General features: G+C 42.9%; 1 protein-coding gene across 1 annotated transcript in view; it reads left to right on the forward strand.

Annotated features, from left to right (window-relative positions):
• The window catches only part of LOC307129468 (E3 SUMO-protein ligase RanBP2-like), a gene marked incomplete at both ends in the record, with an annotated part of 38,947 nt that extends 19,266 nt beyond the window's left edge, over positions 1-19,681 (forward strand). The window contains 15 exons of the mRNA XM_079821908.1: positions 1,418-1,613; positions 1,696-1,993; positions 2,400-2,581; positions 3,033-3,214; positions 3,299-3,422; positions 5,707-5,868; positions 5,958-6,095; positions 6,207-6,338; positions 7,249-7,443; positions 7,530-7,613; positions 9,991-10,132; positions 14,950-15,044; positions 15,147-17,487; positions 17,641-18,729; positions 19,551-19,681. Of these exons, the coding sequence (XP_079678034.1) occupies positions 1,418-1,613; positions 1,696-1,993; positions 2,400-2,581; positions 3,033-3,214; positions 3,299-3,422; positions 5,707-5,868; positions 5,958-6,095; positions 6,207-6,338; positions 7,249-7,443; positions 7,530-7,613; positions 9,991-10,132; positions 14,950-15,044; positions 15,147-17,487; positions 17,641-18,729; positions 19,551-19,681 (5,491 nt within the window). The remainder of the gene's footprint in view (positions 1-1,417; positions 1,614-1,695; positions 1,994-2,399; positions 2,582-3,032; positions 3,215-3,298; positions 3,423-5,706; positions 5,869-5,957; positions 6,096-6,206; positions 6,339-7,248; positions 7,444-7,529; positions 7,614-9,990; positions 10,133-14,949; positions 15,045-15,146; positions 17,488-17,640; positions 18,730-19,550) is intronic.
• Between the last annotated feature and the right edge of the window lie 11 nt (positions 19,682-19,692).

The raw sequence follows: 19,692 nt of genomic DNA on the forward strand, positions 1-19,692 counted from the left end.
GAGCATACATGTTGTCGATTTTGATGATTTAACGAGTTTAGCCAATTCTTCTTCTCCTATAGCAGTAAATGAGTGAGTGTGTGTGTGTGTGTGTGTGTGTGTCTTCTCCTATAGCAGTGAATGAGTGTAATTTTTCCTCAGTGACACTACAATGCTCTGTCTGATGTGATACTGTAGTAGACGGCTGCATGGTTAAAATTTTTTTCCTAATATTATCAATCTTACATGTGAAGAAGTTCATAAAGTCATTACTGCTGTGCTGTTTACAATCATCAGAAGTTGAAGCTTTATTTTTGGTTAATTTAGCCACTTTATCGAATAAATACCTTGGGTTGTGTTTGTTTTCTTCCAAGAGAGTTGAGAAATAAGCAGATCTAGCAGTTTTTACGGCCTTTCTGTATGTGATCATGTGCTCTTTCCACGAATTACGAAATACCTCTAATTTTGTTTTCTTCCAGCTGCGCTCCATTTTTGATTTAAGGACAATGAATGAAGGATTTTGTGACAGAACTTTGAAGCAGCACACCAGAAAAAAAGAAGATATGTTGTTTATTTTATTTTTTTACGGGACATTACAATAAATTAAATCTTTCAATCTGTACGGTAATACCAAATTAAATTCAACCGGTTGCCAAGATACAAGCGGGACAGAGTTCAACCATACTGTAAGAGGTCGCAAAATAAATGCCCAATGATAAAACTTGAAGTTTGGCAATGCTAGACCACCAGCATCTTTGCAACGTTGCAGAGTTGCATACTTTATACGAGGAGATTTTCCATTCCATATGAACTTAGAAGTTAATGTTTGCAGCTTAGACCAGTAATCAGTAGGTGGTGCAAGTGGTATCATAGAAGAAAAAAAATTTTATACGAGGTAGAACATCCATTTTAATTATAGATATACGAGCTTGAAAGGATAATGGTAGTGCTGACCAACGAGTCAGGTCTGTAGCTATACGATTATATATGCATTGAAATTTTTTTAAAGCTATTGTATGTAAAGAAGAAAAACTCTCAATGCCCAGATACCTAAAGCTAGATACTATTGGAATACAAGTTGGCAGATTAAGAGGATAAATTGTTTAAATGCATTAATGCAGATTTGGTCCAATTAATTTTATATCCGGAAAATAAACTAAAAGAATTAAACACCGACAAAACATGCTGGATTGAATTAGCTGTATCACTGACATATAATAAAATATCATCCGCGTATAAAGATATCCGGTGTGAAGTATTGCAAAAAGTAATGGGCTTAACCATAGAATGTAGACAGATTTTCAGTGCAAGAGGCTCAAGAGATAGGGCGAACAACAATGGTGAGAGAGGGCATCCCTGACGAGTGTCGCGTAAAATGGAACGTTACCGCTTCAGGTTCACACATTCATGAAATGCTCACGCCATGTTTTTGCTGTAGTTTGGACTGTATGATGCAGTCTCTGAAGAACACGGCCACGAACACACTGGACGAGCTGTCAGAGGTGTTCACAGAGATGAGGGCTCAGCTGTACCTGTACGCCGGGACGCTGCTGCTGAAGACGGCGCAGGACGGGCTGCAGCAGTGGAGGGCCGTGCAGGATGATGCCACTCTCTGTTATCTCCTGGCCTATCAGGTATGATGTGTTTCCTGATCCTTGTGTGGCTGCAGCTCATGTGATCGGCCACTGTACAGTGTCACATCCGTGTCTCCCTCAGGCTCCCAGACCCAAAGCCAAGAGTATGAAGAGTGAGCACGCGTCCCACAAGCCTTTGGAGCTGCTGGCCTCGGACCGCCAGAGTCAGGCGGGTCACATGCTGTTGAATCTGAGCCAGGACGTGGAGCAGCTGCTGAAGGCCGTGGTGGAGGCGTTCGGGAACCGGAGCGGGCCGAGCCATCTGTTCGACGCTCTCTTCGGCACACAGAAGCACGAGCAGCTCTCCTTCATCTGCAACAACGAGATGCACATCAGCGCACAAGCACCCAGCGCCGCAGATCTGGCCAAGTGGGACAGCGGTGAGTGTCAGAAAGACTCTAGATCCGGTCCGGTCTTGTGGTGTAACTGATCACAAAACTCACGGTTCTAATCATATAATGGTTTTTGAGGCAACTCACCTTTATTTATACAGCAATTTATACAATACAGATGGTTTCAAAGCAGCTTTACAGGGATAACAGGGAAATGATTCAGTGTTCATTTCTGCTGTACAGCAGCTCCAAAAGAATATATAGGCTACTATATTAAAATAATAGATGTGTGTTTTGTGCACACAGAAAACAGTGCACAAGTATTTAATTGAGTTCTCTTTCACTTCTTCTTGCACTTGAATGGTTTAAAAGGACTTCAATGTTTAAATTGGCAGGACTTAGAAACTTGCAAATTATAAACTTTCACTCATGATGGTTAAACTGCTTTTCACAGGTGCGGTGTTGCTGCACGCGGGTGATCTTCAGCACCTGGCGTGGCTCGGCCTGCAGTGGGCGCTGATGAAGGAGAGCGTCAGCCTTCAGCACTGGCTCAAGCAGCTCTTCCCTCGCCTCACGCTCGAGACCTCCAAACTAGACACCAACTCACCCGAGTCCATCTGCCTGCTCGACCTGGAGGTGCGTCCACCCTTCCCATCGTCAATGAGGCACAGCGGAAACATTCACCTACATTTGGCTTTCATGAAACATGCACAGTCTCTGAAATGAGTTTTTAGTTGATCCATTCATGTCTGATGATTGTTTTAGGTGCTGTTGTAGCCTCTCTAAAATGCTGTGTTTTAGTTAATGCAGTAAATCAATGCCTGTGGTTGTGTAATGCTGTAAAGCTCTAATATGCATGTTTGGCTCAACAGTTTGGCTGATGGCTTATCTATAATTTTTTACAAGATTGACATATTGACGAATTTAAGAAAATAAATGAAATGAATATAAGGCTGTAGTCCATAAGCACAGCGTTTGGAACTGAAGTCCTGTCGTAAAGGACTGTGGCAGAGGCACAATCCCAGGATCTCAGCGGACCTGATGAAGCGCCTCAGCTGTAACTCTGTGTATATGTGATGTGTTGCAGGTGTTCTTGTGTGGCGTCGTGTTCAGCAGTCAGACGCAGCTCCAGGAGACGGCACGGATGGCCTCGGTCTCCTCGCCGCATCAGCCCCGGTGTTTGCCTCTGCACATCATGAAGCTCCTGTCCTCCGTCAAGCAGCGCGAGTGGTGGGACGCCGTCTACAGCCTGATCCACAAGAGGGCGCTGTGAGTGATTGCTCTGCTGTGAGTGTGAGCCTGACGCACGGCTCCGTGTCTGACTGCAGTGTTTTCTCTCTGTGTGTGTCTCAGGTCAGGGACGTCGGCTAAACTGCGGATGCTGGTTCAGCACGGTCTCGGCACGCTGCGCGCCGGAGAGAAACACGGCCTTCAGCCGGCGCTGCTCATCCACTGGGCTCAGCATCTCTCTGACACGGTACGCCTGCTCACAGCCGTCCTCATGATGCTCGTTCTGAGCCAGCAAATGACAACTGGCAACTGTGCCCAAATCCAATGTTGAAGAGACGTGTCATCCAAGACATCCCCTCCACACCCATTGCTTTCAGCATTTCTGGATGGATCTCATCAATCCTCATCAATGGAGTTTTTTGCCCCTCCATTAGCCTCCAGCTCTGCCTCTATCATAGAGGGCGTGTCAGTCGGATTCAGGAGTTCCTCAGTGTTCCTTCCACCGGCCAATTACCTCCTCATTTGAGGTCAACAGCATCACATCCTAACTGTACACAGCTTGAATGGTTCCCTGTTTCCCCCTCCTGAGGGGTTCTTACTAGAACCAAGAAGTATGACCATATTAGCCGGTTCTGTCAACACTGCACTGGCTCCCTATTAAACATTGCATACATTTTAAAATCTTGCTTATTACTTACAAAGCACTAAATGGTTTAGCTCCAGTACTTGAGCGAGCTCTTAACACATTATACTCCATCACGTCTACTGCGCTCTCTAAACTCTGGCCAGTTGATCATACCGAGAATATCCAAATCAACTGCAGGCGGTCAATCCTTTTCCTATTTAGCACCTAAACTCTGGAATAGTCTTCCTAGCATTGTTCGGGAAGCAGACACACTCTGTCAGTTTAAATCTAGACTAAAAACACATCTCTTTACTGTGGCATACACATTAAACACTTTTTCAATGAAATGATTGTTAGGCTGCATTAACTAGGTCAGCCGGAACCGGGAACACTTCCCATAACACCTGATGTACTCGTTACATCATCAGAAGAATGGCATCTACGCTAATGTTAGTCTCTCTGTTTATCCCGAGGTTTACTGCAGTCAGCCGGATCCGGGCCGGATCCAGATCAGATGGAGGACCTGCGCCCAGACAAGACCAACGCATGACCCTGAACTGTCTGAGAGACCGTGATTAGACTCCCCCAGAAATTGCCTCATCGACACGGCATCCTCAATAAACCCGTCTCCGGCGTGATGACTCCGATCTTTTGAATTTTCCGGTCTATTATGACCCCTGTCCTGTAAAGTTGCCAGAATAATAATCATACGCTGTTTGTTAATTGGCCAGAGGAGAACTGGCACCCAACTAAGCCTGGTTTCTCCCAAGGTTTATTTTTCTCCATTCTGCTCCTGATGGAGTTTTGGTTTCCTTGCCACTGTCGCCTCTGGCTTGGCTTGCTTAGTTGAGGACACTATATTTTCAACTAAATATCCAAATAAATCTAATTATTAAACTAAATTAACCATATAAACTAAATTACTGCTCTAATTACTGATCTAAAGCCCACACTGTCACCGTATGATAATTGAAATGAGCTGATGACATCACCGTTTTCTCCAGAGCGGCTGTACGGCCGAATCAAATTATGTTGCATTATTTTCCTGTTTAACACTGTGAAGCTGCTTTGAAACAATCTGCATTGTGAAAAGCGCTATATAAATAAAGTTGACTTGACTTGACTTGAGGTGTTGGACGGTTTTACAGAAGCACCTTGGTGCAGACCATGTCTTCTCCAAACTTCTCCCAGACCCACTATTTTGCCTCTCTCACAGCAGAAGCTGCAGCCCTTCGAGCCCATAGGTACCTTGCAGCCACCTCCAGAGTCCCCTGGTATAACATATCCCAGTAGGATTCCTTCTTCAGTCTGCTTCCCTGACCACCGGTGTCCACCACGGTGTTTGAGGGTTACCGCCCCTTAAGATCTTGAGACCACAGCTCCTTGCCGCAGCTTCAGCAATGGAAGCTTTGAACATTGCCCACTCAGGTTCAATGCCCCCAACCTCCACAGGGATGTCAGAAAAGCTCAGTCGGAGATGAGAGTTGAAGATCTCACAGACAGGGGCCTCCTCCGGATGTCCCCAGTTCACCCGCATTACCCGTTTGGGCTTACCAGGTCTGTCTAGAGTCTTCCCCCAACCCCTGACCCAACTCACCACCAGATGGTGATCGGATGACAGCTCTCTTCACCTGTGTCCAAAACATGTGGCCTTAGATCAGACAATACGATCACAAAATCGATCATCTACCTTCGGCCTAGGGAGCTCTGGTACCACGTACACTTATGAGCATCCTTATGCTCGAACATGGTGTTTTGTTATAGACAATCCATGACTACCACATAAGTCTAACAACAAACACCCATTCGGGTTTAGGTCATGAGGCTGTTCCTCCCAATCATGCCTCTCCATCATTGGATTTTATATTGATTTAAACATATTAAGCTCGACCTTTGTGTTTGACAGGGTGAACGGGTGAACCCTTACTATGACCAGAAGGAGTATGCAGGCCGCAGTGTGCACTACTGGAAAGCTGTGCTTCCCTTGCTTGAGAAAATCCGAAGCAAACACATTATTCCTGAACCTCTGGAGGCGATGTTCATGCACTTTCGCAGTAAAGACATACAGGTATGTACTCTCTTCCTTCTGGATGATTGATGACTTCCTGCTTCTGTTTCATATTGCTGTATTATCTCTAATGGTCTCTTTGTCTTCAGCCTTATCAAGTGCGAGTATATGAGGAAGAGGCAGCCATAAGCTTTGCCACACTGCTTGACATCGAGGGCAACACCGATGAGGCCATCGCAAACCTGGAGAAACTCAATAGAATCTTGTCTAACTGGCATCTTGCTAAGGTAACAGCGCTTTCACTGGACGACAGTCACACTCGTTCAGCTTCAGAAGTGATTAATATCGGTATGAATGACCTCACCTGATGAGTTTGTGGATGGTGTGTTGATGGTCAGATCTATCAGAGGCTGTCGGAGGAGGCAGAAAACGGGCTGGAGGAGACGCAGGGCAGGTGCACCAACTTCCTCCTGCAGTTCAGGAAATACCTGACAAAGATTTATCAGGCCAATCCAGAGGACATGGACAAGGTATGTTAAACATCTCTGATGATGCCTGTGCTGCTCACGTTACACCAGGGTTCCTCAAATCTGACCCTGGAGAGCCACTGTCCTGCAGAGTTTAGCTCTGACATCAAACAAACACACCTGAACAAGTTAATCAAGGTCTTCAGGATTACTAGAAAGCTACAGGCTGGGTTTGAGCTAATCTCAGTAGGGCAGTGGCTATCCAGGGTCAGATTTGAGGAAACCTGCTGTAAACCAATGCATTTAGAAGTGGTCATTGCAGGAAATAGTGCTGATTTAAGTGCTGGGTTTACATTAGACCAGTCCATACCTTAGATGCTTTTTAAAAAGCACTGTACTCCTCCCATTCACTCAGATTCAACAACTAGTGCTAGATACTTAATCAGAAGCCTGTCATTGCCTACATTAGGGTTGTGTGTGTCATAAGAAATCATGTTTTATGTTCAATTGTGAAGTCTGACACTCATATTGAGTAATAATAGTCACCAAATAGAAGCGAGTATGCCATGCAAGGCTATCTGAACATGAAACTGCAGACGGTCTGATAGAGAGGCTTCAAAACCAGAGAAAACATGAGCTCATCTAGAAAGAGAAGACTGTGTGCTTTAGGGAAACAGTCAAAAGATGTGAACATGCATCAAATTTGTGATTGATCTAGTACTACTTTGGAAAAGGTCATGAGGGTCGTTGCTTGTAAAAACATTTCCATAGTCTATGTATTGATATTTATTGCAATTAACCTTAGTTTTAATAATATTTGATGTCAGTCTTTGCTCAGTATGTATGCAGCAAAGTGTCCAAAGTGTCTTCATTCGTGTAGGCGAGAGAAGTACACATGGGTTGGACTGATGTGAGGGTGAGTAAATGGGAGTTTTGAATGAACTAGTAAATTCTGTCTCTGTGTGTTTTTAAGTTACCTGTATCAATGGAGGATGTGATGGATTTGCTGAATGAGGTCAACCAGCAGCTTGCAGATGATGGCGAGCAGAATGAACATCAGGTGGACTATCCGCTAACGTCCAGCCCCGGTCAGCCCACAGCAGCACATGTGAAATTCTCCACTCCGTCCCCATCGAAAAGTGTCACGTCTCCATCCAAACGATCTGTGGTATGTCATGGCACTGGTGTTTCTGCAGATGCTGTGCTTGATGTTTACAGAGCGTTACGGTTCCTGACTGTTGTTTCCTCCTCCAGTTCTCGCCCAAAACGCCTCCTCACTGGGTCGAGGACCAGAAGTCCCTCCTGCAGATGTTGTGCCAGCAGATCGAGTCCTTGAAGGTCAGTTGCACATCCACCGCTTGTAGCAGAATCAGTCAATGTGTTTGCTTTTGCTTTGCCACAGATGTGGCACATGTTTTGTCATGGAAGCCTATTGATATTTTTATACAGCTTTAGACAACATGTAACCCTTGAGCATAAGGTAATCCTTGAGCAAGAACAGAAAGATCGGCAAGCTCAGTTTGAGCATGCAAACATTCACTGTGAACAAGAGCAGAGAATTTAGAGAGCACTTTAGACTCCAGTCCATGCGTCCAAGAGCGAAGGACATTTGCATGCCAGTGCAGAGATTTGCACACATTACATGCTTGCACTCTCTACAAAAGCCATAAGGTTCAGCTGGAGAAGGGCACGGGAAAATATTTTGTAACGACTCACAGTACTGGAGGTCGACAGAGATCAGTTTCACTGATTATTCAGCACTGAAAGTTACATTTTGAAGTTATTTGTTATGGGGGGAAAACAACGCTGACAGTTTGACTATTAGACTCACGTTGCAATTTAATTTACATATATACTCGTTGTATGTTGTCAGAAAAGTGGAAAGAAACTTTGAATATGTACAGCATAGAAACAAAGGAATAATGATGAGCACAGTTTCAAAGCACAAAAAGAAATGTTTTGGAAAAATAAATAAACCTAGAAATGTTTGGATAAGTCATGCAAAAATTTGTTTTACAAATATCTGTATAATAGAATGTTTAATCAGGACCTGAATTTTGGCAAGGGATTGCGAGTATTGTGCATAACCACTTGACAGTTTTGCCTGCTCATTCCTTCAGGTTTCGTGCAAATTCCCACAAACATTTATTCACTATTACCATATACACTATATTGCCAACAGTTTTGGGACGCCTGCCATTACATGCCCATGAACTTTAATGCCATCCCATTCTTAATCCGTAGGGTTTAATATGGAGTTGGCCACCCTTTGCAGCACTAACAGCTTCCGCTCTTCTGGGAAGGCTTTCCTCAAGGTTTAGTAGTGTGTTTATGGGGATTCTTCTAGAAGCGCATTTGTGATGTTGGACGAGAAGGCCTGGCTCTCAGTCTCCGCTCAAATTCATCCCAAAGGTGTTCTATCGGGTTGAGGTCAGGACTCTGTGCAGGCCAGTCCAGTTCCTCCACACCAAACTCCTCATCCATGTCTTTATGGAGCGACGCTTTGTGCACTGGAGCGCAGTCATGAAGGGGCCGTCCACAAACCTCCAAAATGTCTTGTCCAAATGTCCAAATTTTACACTTGGCACAATGCAGTCAGGCAAGTCCCGTTCTCCTGGCAACCGCCAAACCCAGACTCGTCCATGGGATTGTCAGACAGAGAAGCGTGATTGGTCACTCCAGAGAACACGTCTCCACTGCTCTAAAGTCTAGTGGCGGCGCGCTTTACCCCACTGCATCCCACGCTTTGCATTGCACTTGGTGATGTAAGGCTTGGATGAGCTGCTCGGCCATGGAAACCCATTCCATGAAGCTCTACACACTGTTCTTGATCTCATCTGAAGGCCACAGAAGTTTGGAGGCCTTGAGCTCTTGACTCTGCAGAAAGTTGGCGACTTCTGTGACCCTCAGCATGCGCTGACCCCACTCTTCGTGGCTGAGTTGCTGTTGTTCCCAATCGCTTCCACTTTGTTATAATCCCACTAACAGTTGAGCGTGGAATATTTAGTAGTGAGGAAATTTCCCGAATGGACTTATTGCACAGGTGTCCACCGATCACGGCCCCATGCTTGAGTTCTCTGAGCTCCTGAGAGCGGCCCATTCTCTCACTAATGTGTGTAGAAGCGTCTGCAGGCCTAGAGCTTGAGTTATACACCTGTGGCCATGAAGGGGTTGAACACCTGAACTCAGTGATTTGGAGGGGCGTCCCAATACTTTTGGCAATATAGTGTATGTTAAATGAGTAAATTAATCCACACAGAATATCAGACTGAATCAGTAATTTGAAAACAGCATGACTGATACAGTGTCTTCTCTCTTGCTCTTATTATGATGCACAAAGTTCTTCACATCGGCACATCGCGTCTGCACTACAAGCGAGCTGCACACTGTGATAGAAAGACTTTCCCTCGCATTTCAGGACATTTGATGGATGGTTAATTGCCCAATCAGACCAGTCTGGCGTAGTCACAAAAGTGTCTTTTTTTAGTCTTGCTAAACATTCAAGCAGTTTTAAACCATTCTGCCATAACATAACTTTAGAAAAGCTTTATGTTAAAAACCCTAATATACCTGTAAGCAAGTGCTTCTTTGAAAGTTTAGGGTAGATATGGGTAAAATTCAACCAAGTAAAACTGGTCAACTCTTGGTGAAATTAGATCAGACGTGTTTCTGATTTTAGTGTTCATAATCCTGTTTTGTTTTCTGTCTCTCACAGAATGAGGTTCATGTCCTGCGGCATAATAATTCCTCTGATGCGACCGCATCCTCAAATAGGATGTATCGAGAGAATTATCCTGCAGAAGGACTTCCGGAAGCATTTCCTGGAGCACAGGCATTCCATGGTGTCCCTCTTACTGGTCAGTTCAATGAGTTGCTGTATCCCTCTAATCTGCAGTCTTTGAAACTGTTAGTGTATACCAGTGGTTCTCAAAGTGTTTCTGGGTCAGAAAGCCTAAAAAAAGCAAACAGCAGCTGCATCACCACATGTTGTTTAGGAGGGTTTCAAGAAAAAAAATCAAGAAAGGAAAATGCGCTCATCCAAAAAGAAACTCCAGCATATTAATTTGCCAGACATGGCTGGAACTTCAAACAGGACTGGGTTTTATGATCAGATGAAACAAAAAAAAGAGCTTTTAGCAGCAAACATTCAAGATGGGTTTGGTGCACACAGTGGACAAAAGTACCCCATTGTAAAGTAGATCCACTGGAGGCCAGCTTTAGTGAACCCAAGTGCAGTTTTATTTACAAATGTGAGCAGATACAAAACAAACTAAGACTTGACACATGAACAGACTTGACTTGAAATAGACTTGACTTGAAAATGACAGACACTTCCCAACAGTGGTTTACAGGGAGCAATACTCGACAAGGGAATAAGGCAAAGATGAGGGCTTAAATACACAAGGACTAATGACTAAACAAGACACACCTGTGAACAATCAAGACAATGACCCAATGACAGAACTGAACTAAGAACACATGACTAAATCAACCAATGACAACATGACACAAGAGACTAGGGAAGCACATTACATGATCACATGACAAACAGGAAGCATGAACATGAAACAAAACCCAAACACACTGTGACACACGTGTACAATGAAATATACTGCTGGATCTTTAATGTTGTAGGCTTATTTTTTGCTGGAAGTCCTGGGGCCTAATTTATAAAACTTTGCGTAGGATTTGCGTCAGAAGTGGCGTACGGGTGAAACATAGGACGTGCGTACGCACAGAAATATTCAGATTTATAAAACTGTGCACACACACACAACCTACGCAGTTTCCCCTTAATAAATCACAATCAATTCTAAATATAGCGCAGCTTTTGCGGCTTCATGTCACTCCCATAGTTGCCCATAAATAGTCCGTGAAACGCCCACAAGTTAATATTCATCGATTGCGAAATCATGGCAAACACAGAGAGGAAATAAAAAAAACGTAACTTCATTAAATGTGAAGTAGAAGTTATCGTTGGCAAGGTTGAAAAGAGGAGAAAAATTTTGTTTTGGAGGGCACAGTGTGGGCATTACTAATGCCAAAAAGGTACTTGAGTGGCAAAAGGTTGCAGACGCCGTAAATGCTGTAGCCTCACAACCTCGGACCACGGCCGAGATGAAAAAGAAATGGTCGGACATCAAAGTCGAGGCAAAAAAGCGTCTAGCGCTCCATCGCCAGAGTGTGTCCTCGTTTGCCAGCAAGTCTTCTTGCTGTCTGAAGATGCGTTCACTCCGAATCCTTCCATTTGCCACATCTTCTAAGAGCGCAAGATCAGCCATTGTGCGTCATTACGCATTGTGATGGGGCATTTTATTTCCATCCATTTAATTGCATCTGACAAGCTACAGATGTCGGTTATAATCTACGTGGAAATGGGAAATAGTTCAGTGCAAATGTAATGTCTTGCATCTATCTATCTATCTACAACCCCAAATCAGAAAAAGTTGGGACAGTATGGAAAACGCAAATAAAAAAAAAAGAAGTGATTTCTAAATTTACTTTGACTTGTATTTCATTGCAGACAATATGAACACAAAATATTTCATGTTTTGTATGGTCAACTTCATGTCATTTGTAAATATGCATCCTTTCCTGTCATTCAGACCTGCAACACATTTCAAAAAAAGTTGGGACAGGAGCAAAGAAAGAAAGGTCATCCAAGAAAAGTCTAATCCTTTAGGAGCAAAGATGGGCCGAGGATCGCCAGTTTGCCAACAAATACGTGAGAAAATTATTGAAATGTTTAAAAACAATGTTCCTCAAAGAAAGATAGGAAGAGATTTGGATATTTCACATTCAACAGTGCATAACATAATTAAAAGATTCAAGGAATCTGGAGGAATTTCAGTGCGTAAAGGACAAGGGCGCAAGCCTAAGCTGAACAACCGTGATCTCCGATCCCTCAGGCGGCACTGCATCAAGAATCGTCATTCATCTATAAGCGATATCACCACATGGGCTCAGGACTACTTTGGCAAACCTTTGTCAAGTACCACAATACGTAGTTACATCCACAAATGCCAGTTAAAACTGTACTGTGCCAAAAGGAAGCCCTATGTTAACAGTGTCCAGAAGCGCCGTCGACTTCTCTGGGCTCAAGGCATCTGGGATGGACCATCACACAGTGGAAACGTGTACTGTGCTCAGATGAAGCAGTATTTCAGGTATTTTTTGCGAGGAATGGACGCCGTGTGCTCAGGACCAAAGAAGAAAAGGATCATCCAGACTGTTACCAGCAACACGTCCAGAAGCCAGGCTCTGTCATGGTATGGGGTTGTGTCAGTGCCCTTGGCAAAGGTAACTTGCACTTCTGTGAAGGCTCCATTAATGCTGAAAAGTACATAGAGATTTTGGAGCATAATATGCTGCCTTCAAGAAGACATCTTTTCCAGGGACGTCCATGCATATTTCAACAAGACAATGCAAAACCACATTCTGCACACATTACAAAGTCCTGGCTGCGGAGGAAGAGGTTACGGGTACTTGACTGGCCTGCCTCAGTCCCGACCTGTCTCCAATAGAGAATGTGTGGCGCATTTTGAAGCGCAAAATGCGACAACGAAGACCCCGTACTGTTGCCTACCTTAAGACTTGTTTGCAGGAAGAATGGGACAAAATTACACCTGAAACACTTCATCACTTGGTGTCTTCAGTCCCTAAACGTCTTAAGTGTTGTGAAAAGGAATGGCAACATTACAAAGTGGTAAATGCTTTACTGTCCCAACTTTTTTTGAAATGTGTTGCAGGTTTGAATGACAGGAAAGGATGCATATTTACAAATGACATGAAGTTGACCAGACAAAACATGAAATATTTTGTGTTCATATTGTGTTCATATATTTTTTGCGTTTTCCATACTGTCCCAACCTTTTCTGATTTGGGGTTCTTTGGGAGTGACTATGGAAGAGCTTAAAAGTAACATCAGTGTCTGATGTCTAGATCTATCTATCTATCTATCTATCTATCTATCTATCTATCTATCTATCTATCTATCTATCTATCTATCTATCTATCTATCTATCTATCTATCTATCTATCTATCTATCTATCTATCTATCTATCTATCTATCTATCTATCTATCTATCTATCTATCTATCTATCTATCTATCTATCTATCTATCAGCTCCGCCAGACGGACACATTGACGAGAATTTCAGTTTTGTACATTATTTCGTTCTGATTACCATATTATTTATGAGGATGAATTGCATAACATGCCAATATTATTGCAGAACATATTTCACTTTTCTTTTTGCAAATATGTGTTAATTTGCATTTGTGTTGTAATTTTTGTTTGATTTTGTTTGTTTTGCACTGCAGATCGATCAAACGGGTGTTCGTATAGGCTGTTAATTGTAAGACTTGCTTTGTGAAGTCTTCATGTTATTTATGAGAGGCAGTATAGCCATTTCTTTTACACAACGGTCTACAGTTTCACACACTTTCACGTGTTTCTTCCATCTGCCGACGATGTTTCTTCCATCTGCCGACCATTTCTCATTTCACCCGTTTTTGTGCGTACGCCTGGGTCAGAGCTTGCGTGAAGGACCGCACATTTTCCCGTCAAATTTGCTTTTTATAAATACCAATTATTGCGTAGAGAGCGGCGTACGCCTTCTTTTGTGCGTACGCAACGTTTATAAATGAGGCCCCTGGACATCTTGTTCCGATACATGGCATCATGGATTCTAGCAAATACCAACAGATAAAAAATCAAAACCTGACTGTCCTTGCTAGAAATCCTATAATGGGCCGTGGTTGGATTTTCCAACAGGACAATGATCCAAAAACAAACCTCAAAATCAACACAAAAACGGGTTAAAAAATGAAGTTTCTGCAATGCCCATCCCAGTCCCCTGACCCGAACCATATAGAAAATGAGTGGGGTGAACTGAAGCAAAGAAGCTTCAACATGGAGCTGGGAATCTGAAGGATCTGGAGAGATTCTGTATGGCGGAATGGTTTCTGATTTCTTCTCAGGTGTTCTCCAAACTCATCAGGCATTATAGGAGAAAACTCAGAGCTGTTATCTTGGCAAAAGGAGGTTGCAAAAAGTATTTAATAAAAGGGTTTGATTAATTGTAGCTAATGTGTATTAGAGAAAAAACATGTATTTCATAATGAGATGCATTTTAAATTTGTGTTCTTCAATGAAAGGTTTGATTTTTGTAAATTTTTAAAATTAAATTAAATTCATATTTATTTGTATAGTGCTTTTAACAATACATATTGTTTCAAAGCAGCTTTACAGAAAATGCATGCGTCTGCATTACAGTTTAGAGAGATCTGTTATCAGAGGAGACTGTCCAAATTATGGATTTCAGAAAATATACAATCTCACAGTTAGCTAACAATGTATTAATAAACAATGTAATATTTTAAGCCAGAAACAATGGGGTCATTGAAGTAAAGAATACATGTTGTTAACAATGATTAGGGTAAATAGAAAAGGTTTGTTGGAGGTAGATTTGGAGTCATGAAAAATAATAAAAAACAAAAGATCAAAAGGATTAACGGTGCAGATTCATTTTCTCAGCCTTCTTTGATCATATCTACCAGGAGTATGAATAATTTTGAGCACAACTGTTCTTCTAAAAGGAGGCATCACCAAAAAATTATAACCACTTGTGTATACAAGTGCTTAAAACCCATTCCATTTATCTGTCTTGGTTGCCACTACAGGTCCCTCTGCATACTACAACCAGTCTCCAGCATATAGTTCACAGCATCTTCTACGCCCTGCTGCAAATGTTACACCAACAAAGGTAGTGGAGTGATTTTCATGTTAATGCAATATATTCTACCTTTATAGTAAACAAGAAAAGACACAGAATCAAAATACTGTTTTTTTTTTTTTACCTCTGCAGGGCCCAGTATACTGGATGAATCGTCTTCCTCCACAGCAGCATATGTATTCTTACCAACAATCAACACACACACCACCTCTTCAGTCAACTCCTGCATGCATATATCCTCAAGAGCAGGTCTTTGGTGCTCCCATCCGGTTTGAGTCCCCAGCTACATCCTTACTCTCCCCATACAGTGAAGAGTATTATGGTCACAATTTTCCTCAACCTACAGTCAATCCAACATTGCCAGAGCCTGGCTATTTCACCAAGCCAAGTGCCATTACATCCACGCAGCCATCCAGGAGCAGTGAAAGCAAGGCTGTTGACCCCAAGATGAGTTCCACAGGTGAACCTCCTAAGGTTCCAAACTTTGGGGGCGTTTCCTTTGCCCCATCAACATCGGCAACAACTGCATTCAAGTTCAACTCCAATTTCAAGTCCAATGATGGTGATTTCACCTTTTCTTCTAATCAGATGAAAAATAGTGAAAGCCTCTTGGGACTTCTGACGTCAGATATTCCTCCCAAAGTGGAAGGACCATCAGAACCGAAACACCCGACCCAAGACCAGCCGCCTAGCCAGAGTGGAGTCTTTACTTTTGAGAATAAAAGTGATATAGGATTTTCGTTCACTGATGGTGCTCAGAACAAAATGAATATTTTTGGCAACTCTGACCAAAGATTTAGCTTTGCAAGTGGAACCAAACCAGTTTCAGGAAATCCAGAGGCTCGGGAAGAGAAAAGCGGGGAAAGTGAAAATGATAGCACCCATGTGGAAGAGGAAGAGGACGGACCTCATTTTGAGCCCATTGTGCCTCTTCCTGATAAGGTTGATGTGAAAACTGGTGAGGAGGAGGAAGAGGAGATGTTCTGCAGGAGAGCTAAACTCTTTCGGTTTGACTTTGAGTCTAAAGAATGGAAAGAGAGGGGCATTGGAAGTATCAAAATTTTAAAACACAGAACATCTGGGAAAGTTCGTCTGTTGATGAGGAGGGAACAGGTTCTCAAAATCTGTGCTAATCACTATATAACTGCAGATATGGTTCTCAAACCAAATGCTGGATCTGACAAGTCCTGGGTGTGGTATGCTATGGACTATGCAGATGAAATGCAGAAGACTGAGCAGTTGGCCATTCGTTTTAAAACAGCTGACGAGGCTGCACTGTTTAAAGTCAAATTTGAGGAGGCTCAAAAATTCATTCGAGAGTCCCCACAAGGCCAACAGTTGGAAAAGAAATGTGAAACTCCAAAGCCTCAGGATTTATCTAACGACATGGATCTTAAAAGACTGTTTTCCAAGAAGGAGGGTGAATGGGACTGTGATGTGTGCTGTGTAAGAAACTCTTCCACATCTGCAGTATGTGTTGCCTGCAACAGTGCAGCTCCTTCTACACCAAAGGACAAACCTGTAGAGGAACTCAAAGGCTCTGCAACTGTGGCTCCTCCTGCCAAATTGTTTTCTTTTGGACTTCCTGGAGATTCTGATAAGATTGCCATCAGCACTGATGTCAGCTCAAAGGGATTAGCATTTGGGTCTCAAAAACCAGTTTCTTTTCCATTTGGATCAAATGAAGCTGCAGTAACATCTGTTGGCCTTGCAGCTCAGGCTGATAAGACAACTATTCAGGCCGATGCACCACAACATGCGAAAGTGTCAGCAGCTCCAGCATTACCCTTTGGCTCTAAATTTGTCAAGAAAGAGGGTCAATGGGACTGTGACCCCTGCTTAGTTAGGAATGATGCTTCAGCAACTGAATGTGTTTCTTGCAAAGCCCCCTGCACTACTGGGTTAGCTGCCAAGTTTGGTATAAAAGAGGGACAGTGGGATTGTGACACTTGCCTGGTAAGAAATGAAAGTACTGCTAGCCAGTGTGTTTCATGTCAGGCAGCAAACCCAAATATGAAAGGCAAGACATCTGCTGCACCGTCAAGTTCCTCTTTTACCTTCAGTTTTGGTAGTTCTAGCAAGCAACCCACTGCCACAGGATTTACAGCCAATTTCAATCAAGGTCCTGCATTTCAGTTTGGTACAAGTAAGGATGAAGTGTCCTCAGAGGGTTTTAAATTTGAGTCCTCTACAACTCAAGCTGATAAGCCATCAAGCAGTTCAAACTTTTCATTCTCCATGCCAGTGCCTGCTGGTGGTTTCAAGTTTGGCATTACAGAATCTGAGGCAAAAGCATCAGATGGACAGTCACAAAATGGATCTGCATCTGACCTCCTCAAAAATATTGCTGAACTTCATAGAGAGAAGGAAAAAGAGGCAATCCCAAGTTCCTCAGATGAGCCCGTAGACACTGGTAGTCACGATAATAATGGCCTCATTACCAACAGGCCTAACTCTTTTAGTTTTACAAAAGGTAATTTTCAGTCTGGCCAGGAGGATATTGCTGAACTTCACAAAGAGAAGGAAAAAGAGGCAATCCCAAGTTCCTCAGATGAGCCAGTAGACACTGGTAGTCATGATAATAATCCCCCCATTACCGGTAAGCCTAACGTTTTGGGTTTTGCAGAGTTGGCAAAGTGCTCACAAGGGAGCTTTCAGTTCGGCCAGAAGGATCCCACTTTCAAAGGCTTTGTAGGGGCTGGTGAGCAGCTTTTTAGAGAAATTAATTCCAGCTCCAAGACAGATACCTCTGCCAATCAAGATGATGACATGTACAAAACAGAGAATGACAATATTCAGCTTGGGTCAGTTTTTCAGATGCCTGAGAAGGTTGACCCTACAGTTGCTGCACTTGAGGAAACCACAAAAGAATGTACTGGCCTTCCAGAGGTCGAAGGCAGTCTTAAACTAGATGGGGCACCTGGGGAAGAGCTTGGCGCTCAAATCACCAAAACTGTGTTCTCTCCTTCAAAGTTTGTCTTTGGGTCAGATTCTGTGCAGAAGAACTTTGGGAGCCCTTTGTCATCAAAAGAGAAATCTCCTGTTCTGATTCCCAGTTCAGAGAAGAATGATATTCAGCTTGAGTCAGTTGTTCAGATGCCTGAGAAGGTTGACCCTGCAGTTGCTGCATTTAAGGAAACCACAAAAGAACGCACTGGTCTTCCTAAGGTCGAAGGCAGTCTTAAACTAGATGGTACACCTGGGGAAGAGCTTGGCACTCAAATCACCAAAACTTTGGTCTCGTCTCCAAAGTTTGTCTTTGGGTCAGACTCTGTGCAGAAGAACTTTGGGAGCCCTTTGTCATCAAAAGAGAAATCTCCTGTTCTTATTCCCTGTTCAGAGAAGAATGATATTCAGCTTGAGTCAGTTGTTCAGATGCCTGAGAAGGTTGACCCTGCAGTTGCTGCATTTAAGGAAATCACAAAAGAACGCACTGGTCTTCCTAAGGTCGAAGGCAGTCTTAAACTAGATGGGACACCTGGGGAAGAGCTTGGCACTCAAATCACCAAAACTTTGGTCTCGTCTCCAAAGTTTGTCTTTGGGTCAGACTCTGTGCAGAAGAACTTTGGGAGCCCTTTGTCATCAAAAGAGAAATCTCCTGTTCTTATTCCCTGTTCAAAAGATGAGGAAACGAGTGCCTCAAGACTAAAAACCTCTGAACAGGCAGTGACCAGTCAGCCATCCATTGGGAATCCTTTCAGCGTCCCAACAACAAGTAAGCTATATTCTGTGGTCCATAGTTTATGAATAAATATGTTTAGACCTCTTAGTTTACATCAGGGATGTCCAACTCGGTTCTCAGAGGCTTACTGTCCTGTAGTTTTAGTTCCAGCCCTGTTCCAAACACACCTGCCTGCAATTTATTCATGATTTACAGGTTCATGATCTTATTGTGCACTGTTCCTTGGTGTATGTTTTACTATCTGTTAGACCAGTGTTAAAGATACATTGTAGGGATGCATTATTTTTCTTGATATTGTAATCATATTAATTTTGATTAATAGAAATTACATTAAAAAATACATGGCACATTTTTCTAAAGGGCTACAGAGGTCAGATCCTGTATACATGAGTTAGTGCAGTGCAATTAGGATGACTCAACATTAATTTCTCTTAAAATATAGCAAATAATCATGTAGATTAAGATAATTTGCATTAAACAAATAAACAATTAGAGATGATGAAATCATAAAAACATTAGGTTTTAGGCTCAAAGTCGCCTTTTGCAGATAACATTTGTAGCGTTGCTTCTCCAAAGGTCGAAGGCAGTCTTAAACTAGATGGGACGCCTGGGAAAGAGCTTGGTGCTCAAATCACCAAAACTGTGGTCTCTCCTCCGAAGTTTGTCTTTGAAATGACTGTTGTTCCTTATTGTTACTGTGAAGTGTCCTTGAGCTTGGGAAAAGCGCTATATAAATTAAACATATTATTATTACTATTATTTAGGAGGATGAATTATTCACACATATTGCAACCTCAATGCAGAGCATCTGGTGTGTAATATTTTCCAGTAATTCAACACTGTTTATTCCACAGTTAGCACACCTCAAGACATGGATCATACTTCTGGTTCCTTCCTCTGTGGTGTCAGCAGCCACTTTGAGGCCGATCGACCGGACGACTTCAGCTCTGAGCTCCAGGAACTACAGCACGCACAGGTCAGATGACTTTCTGAACA

The sequence above is a fragment of the Gobio gobio genome (assembly GCF_949357685.1).
Source record: "Gobio gobio genome assembly, chromosome: 7".
Taxonomy (NCBI): Eukaryota; Metazoa; Chordata; class Actinopteri; order Cypriniformes; family Gobionidae; genus Gobio; species Gobio gobio.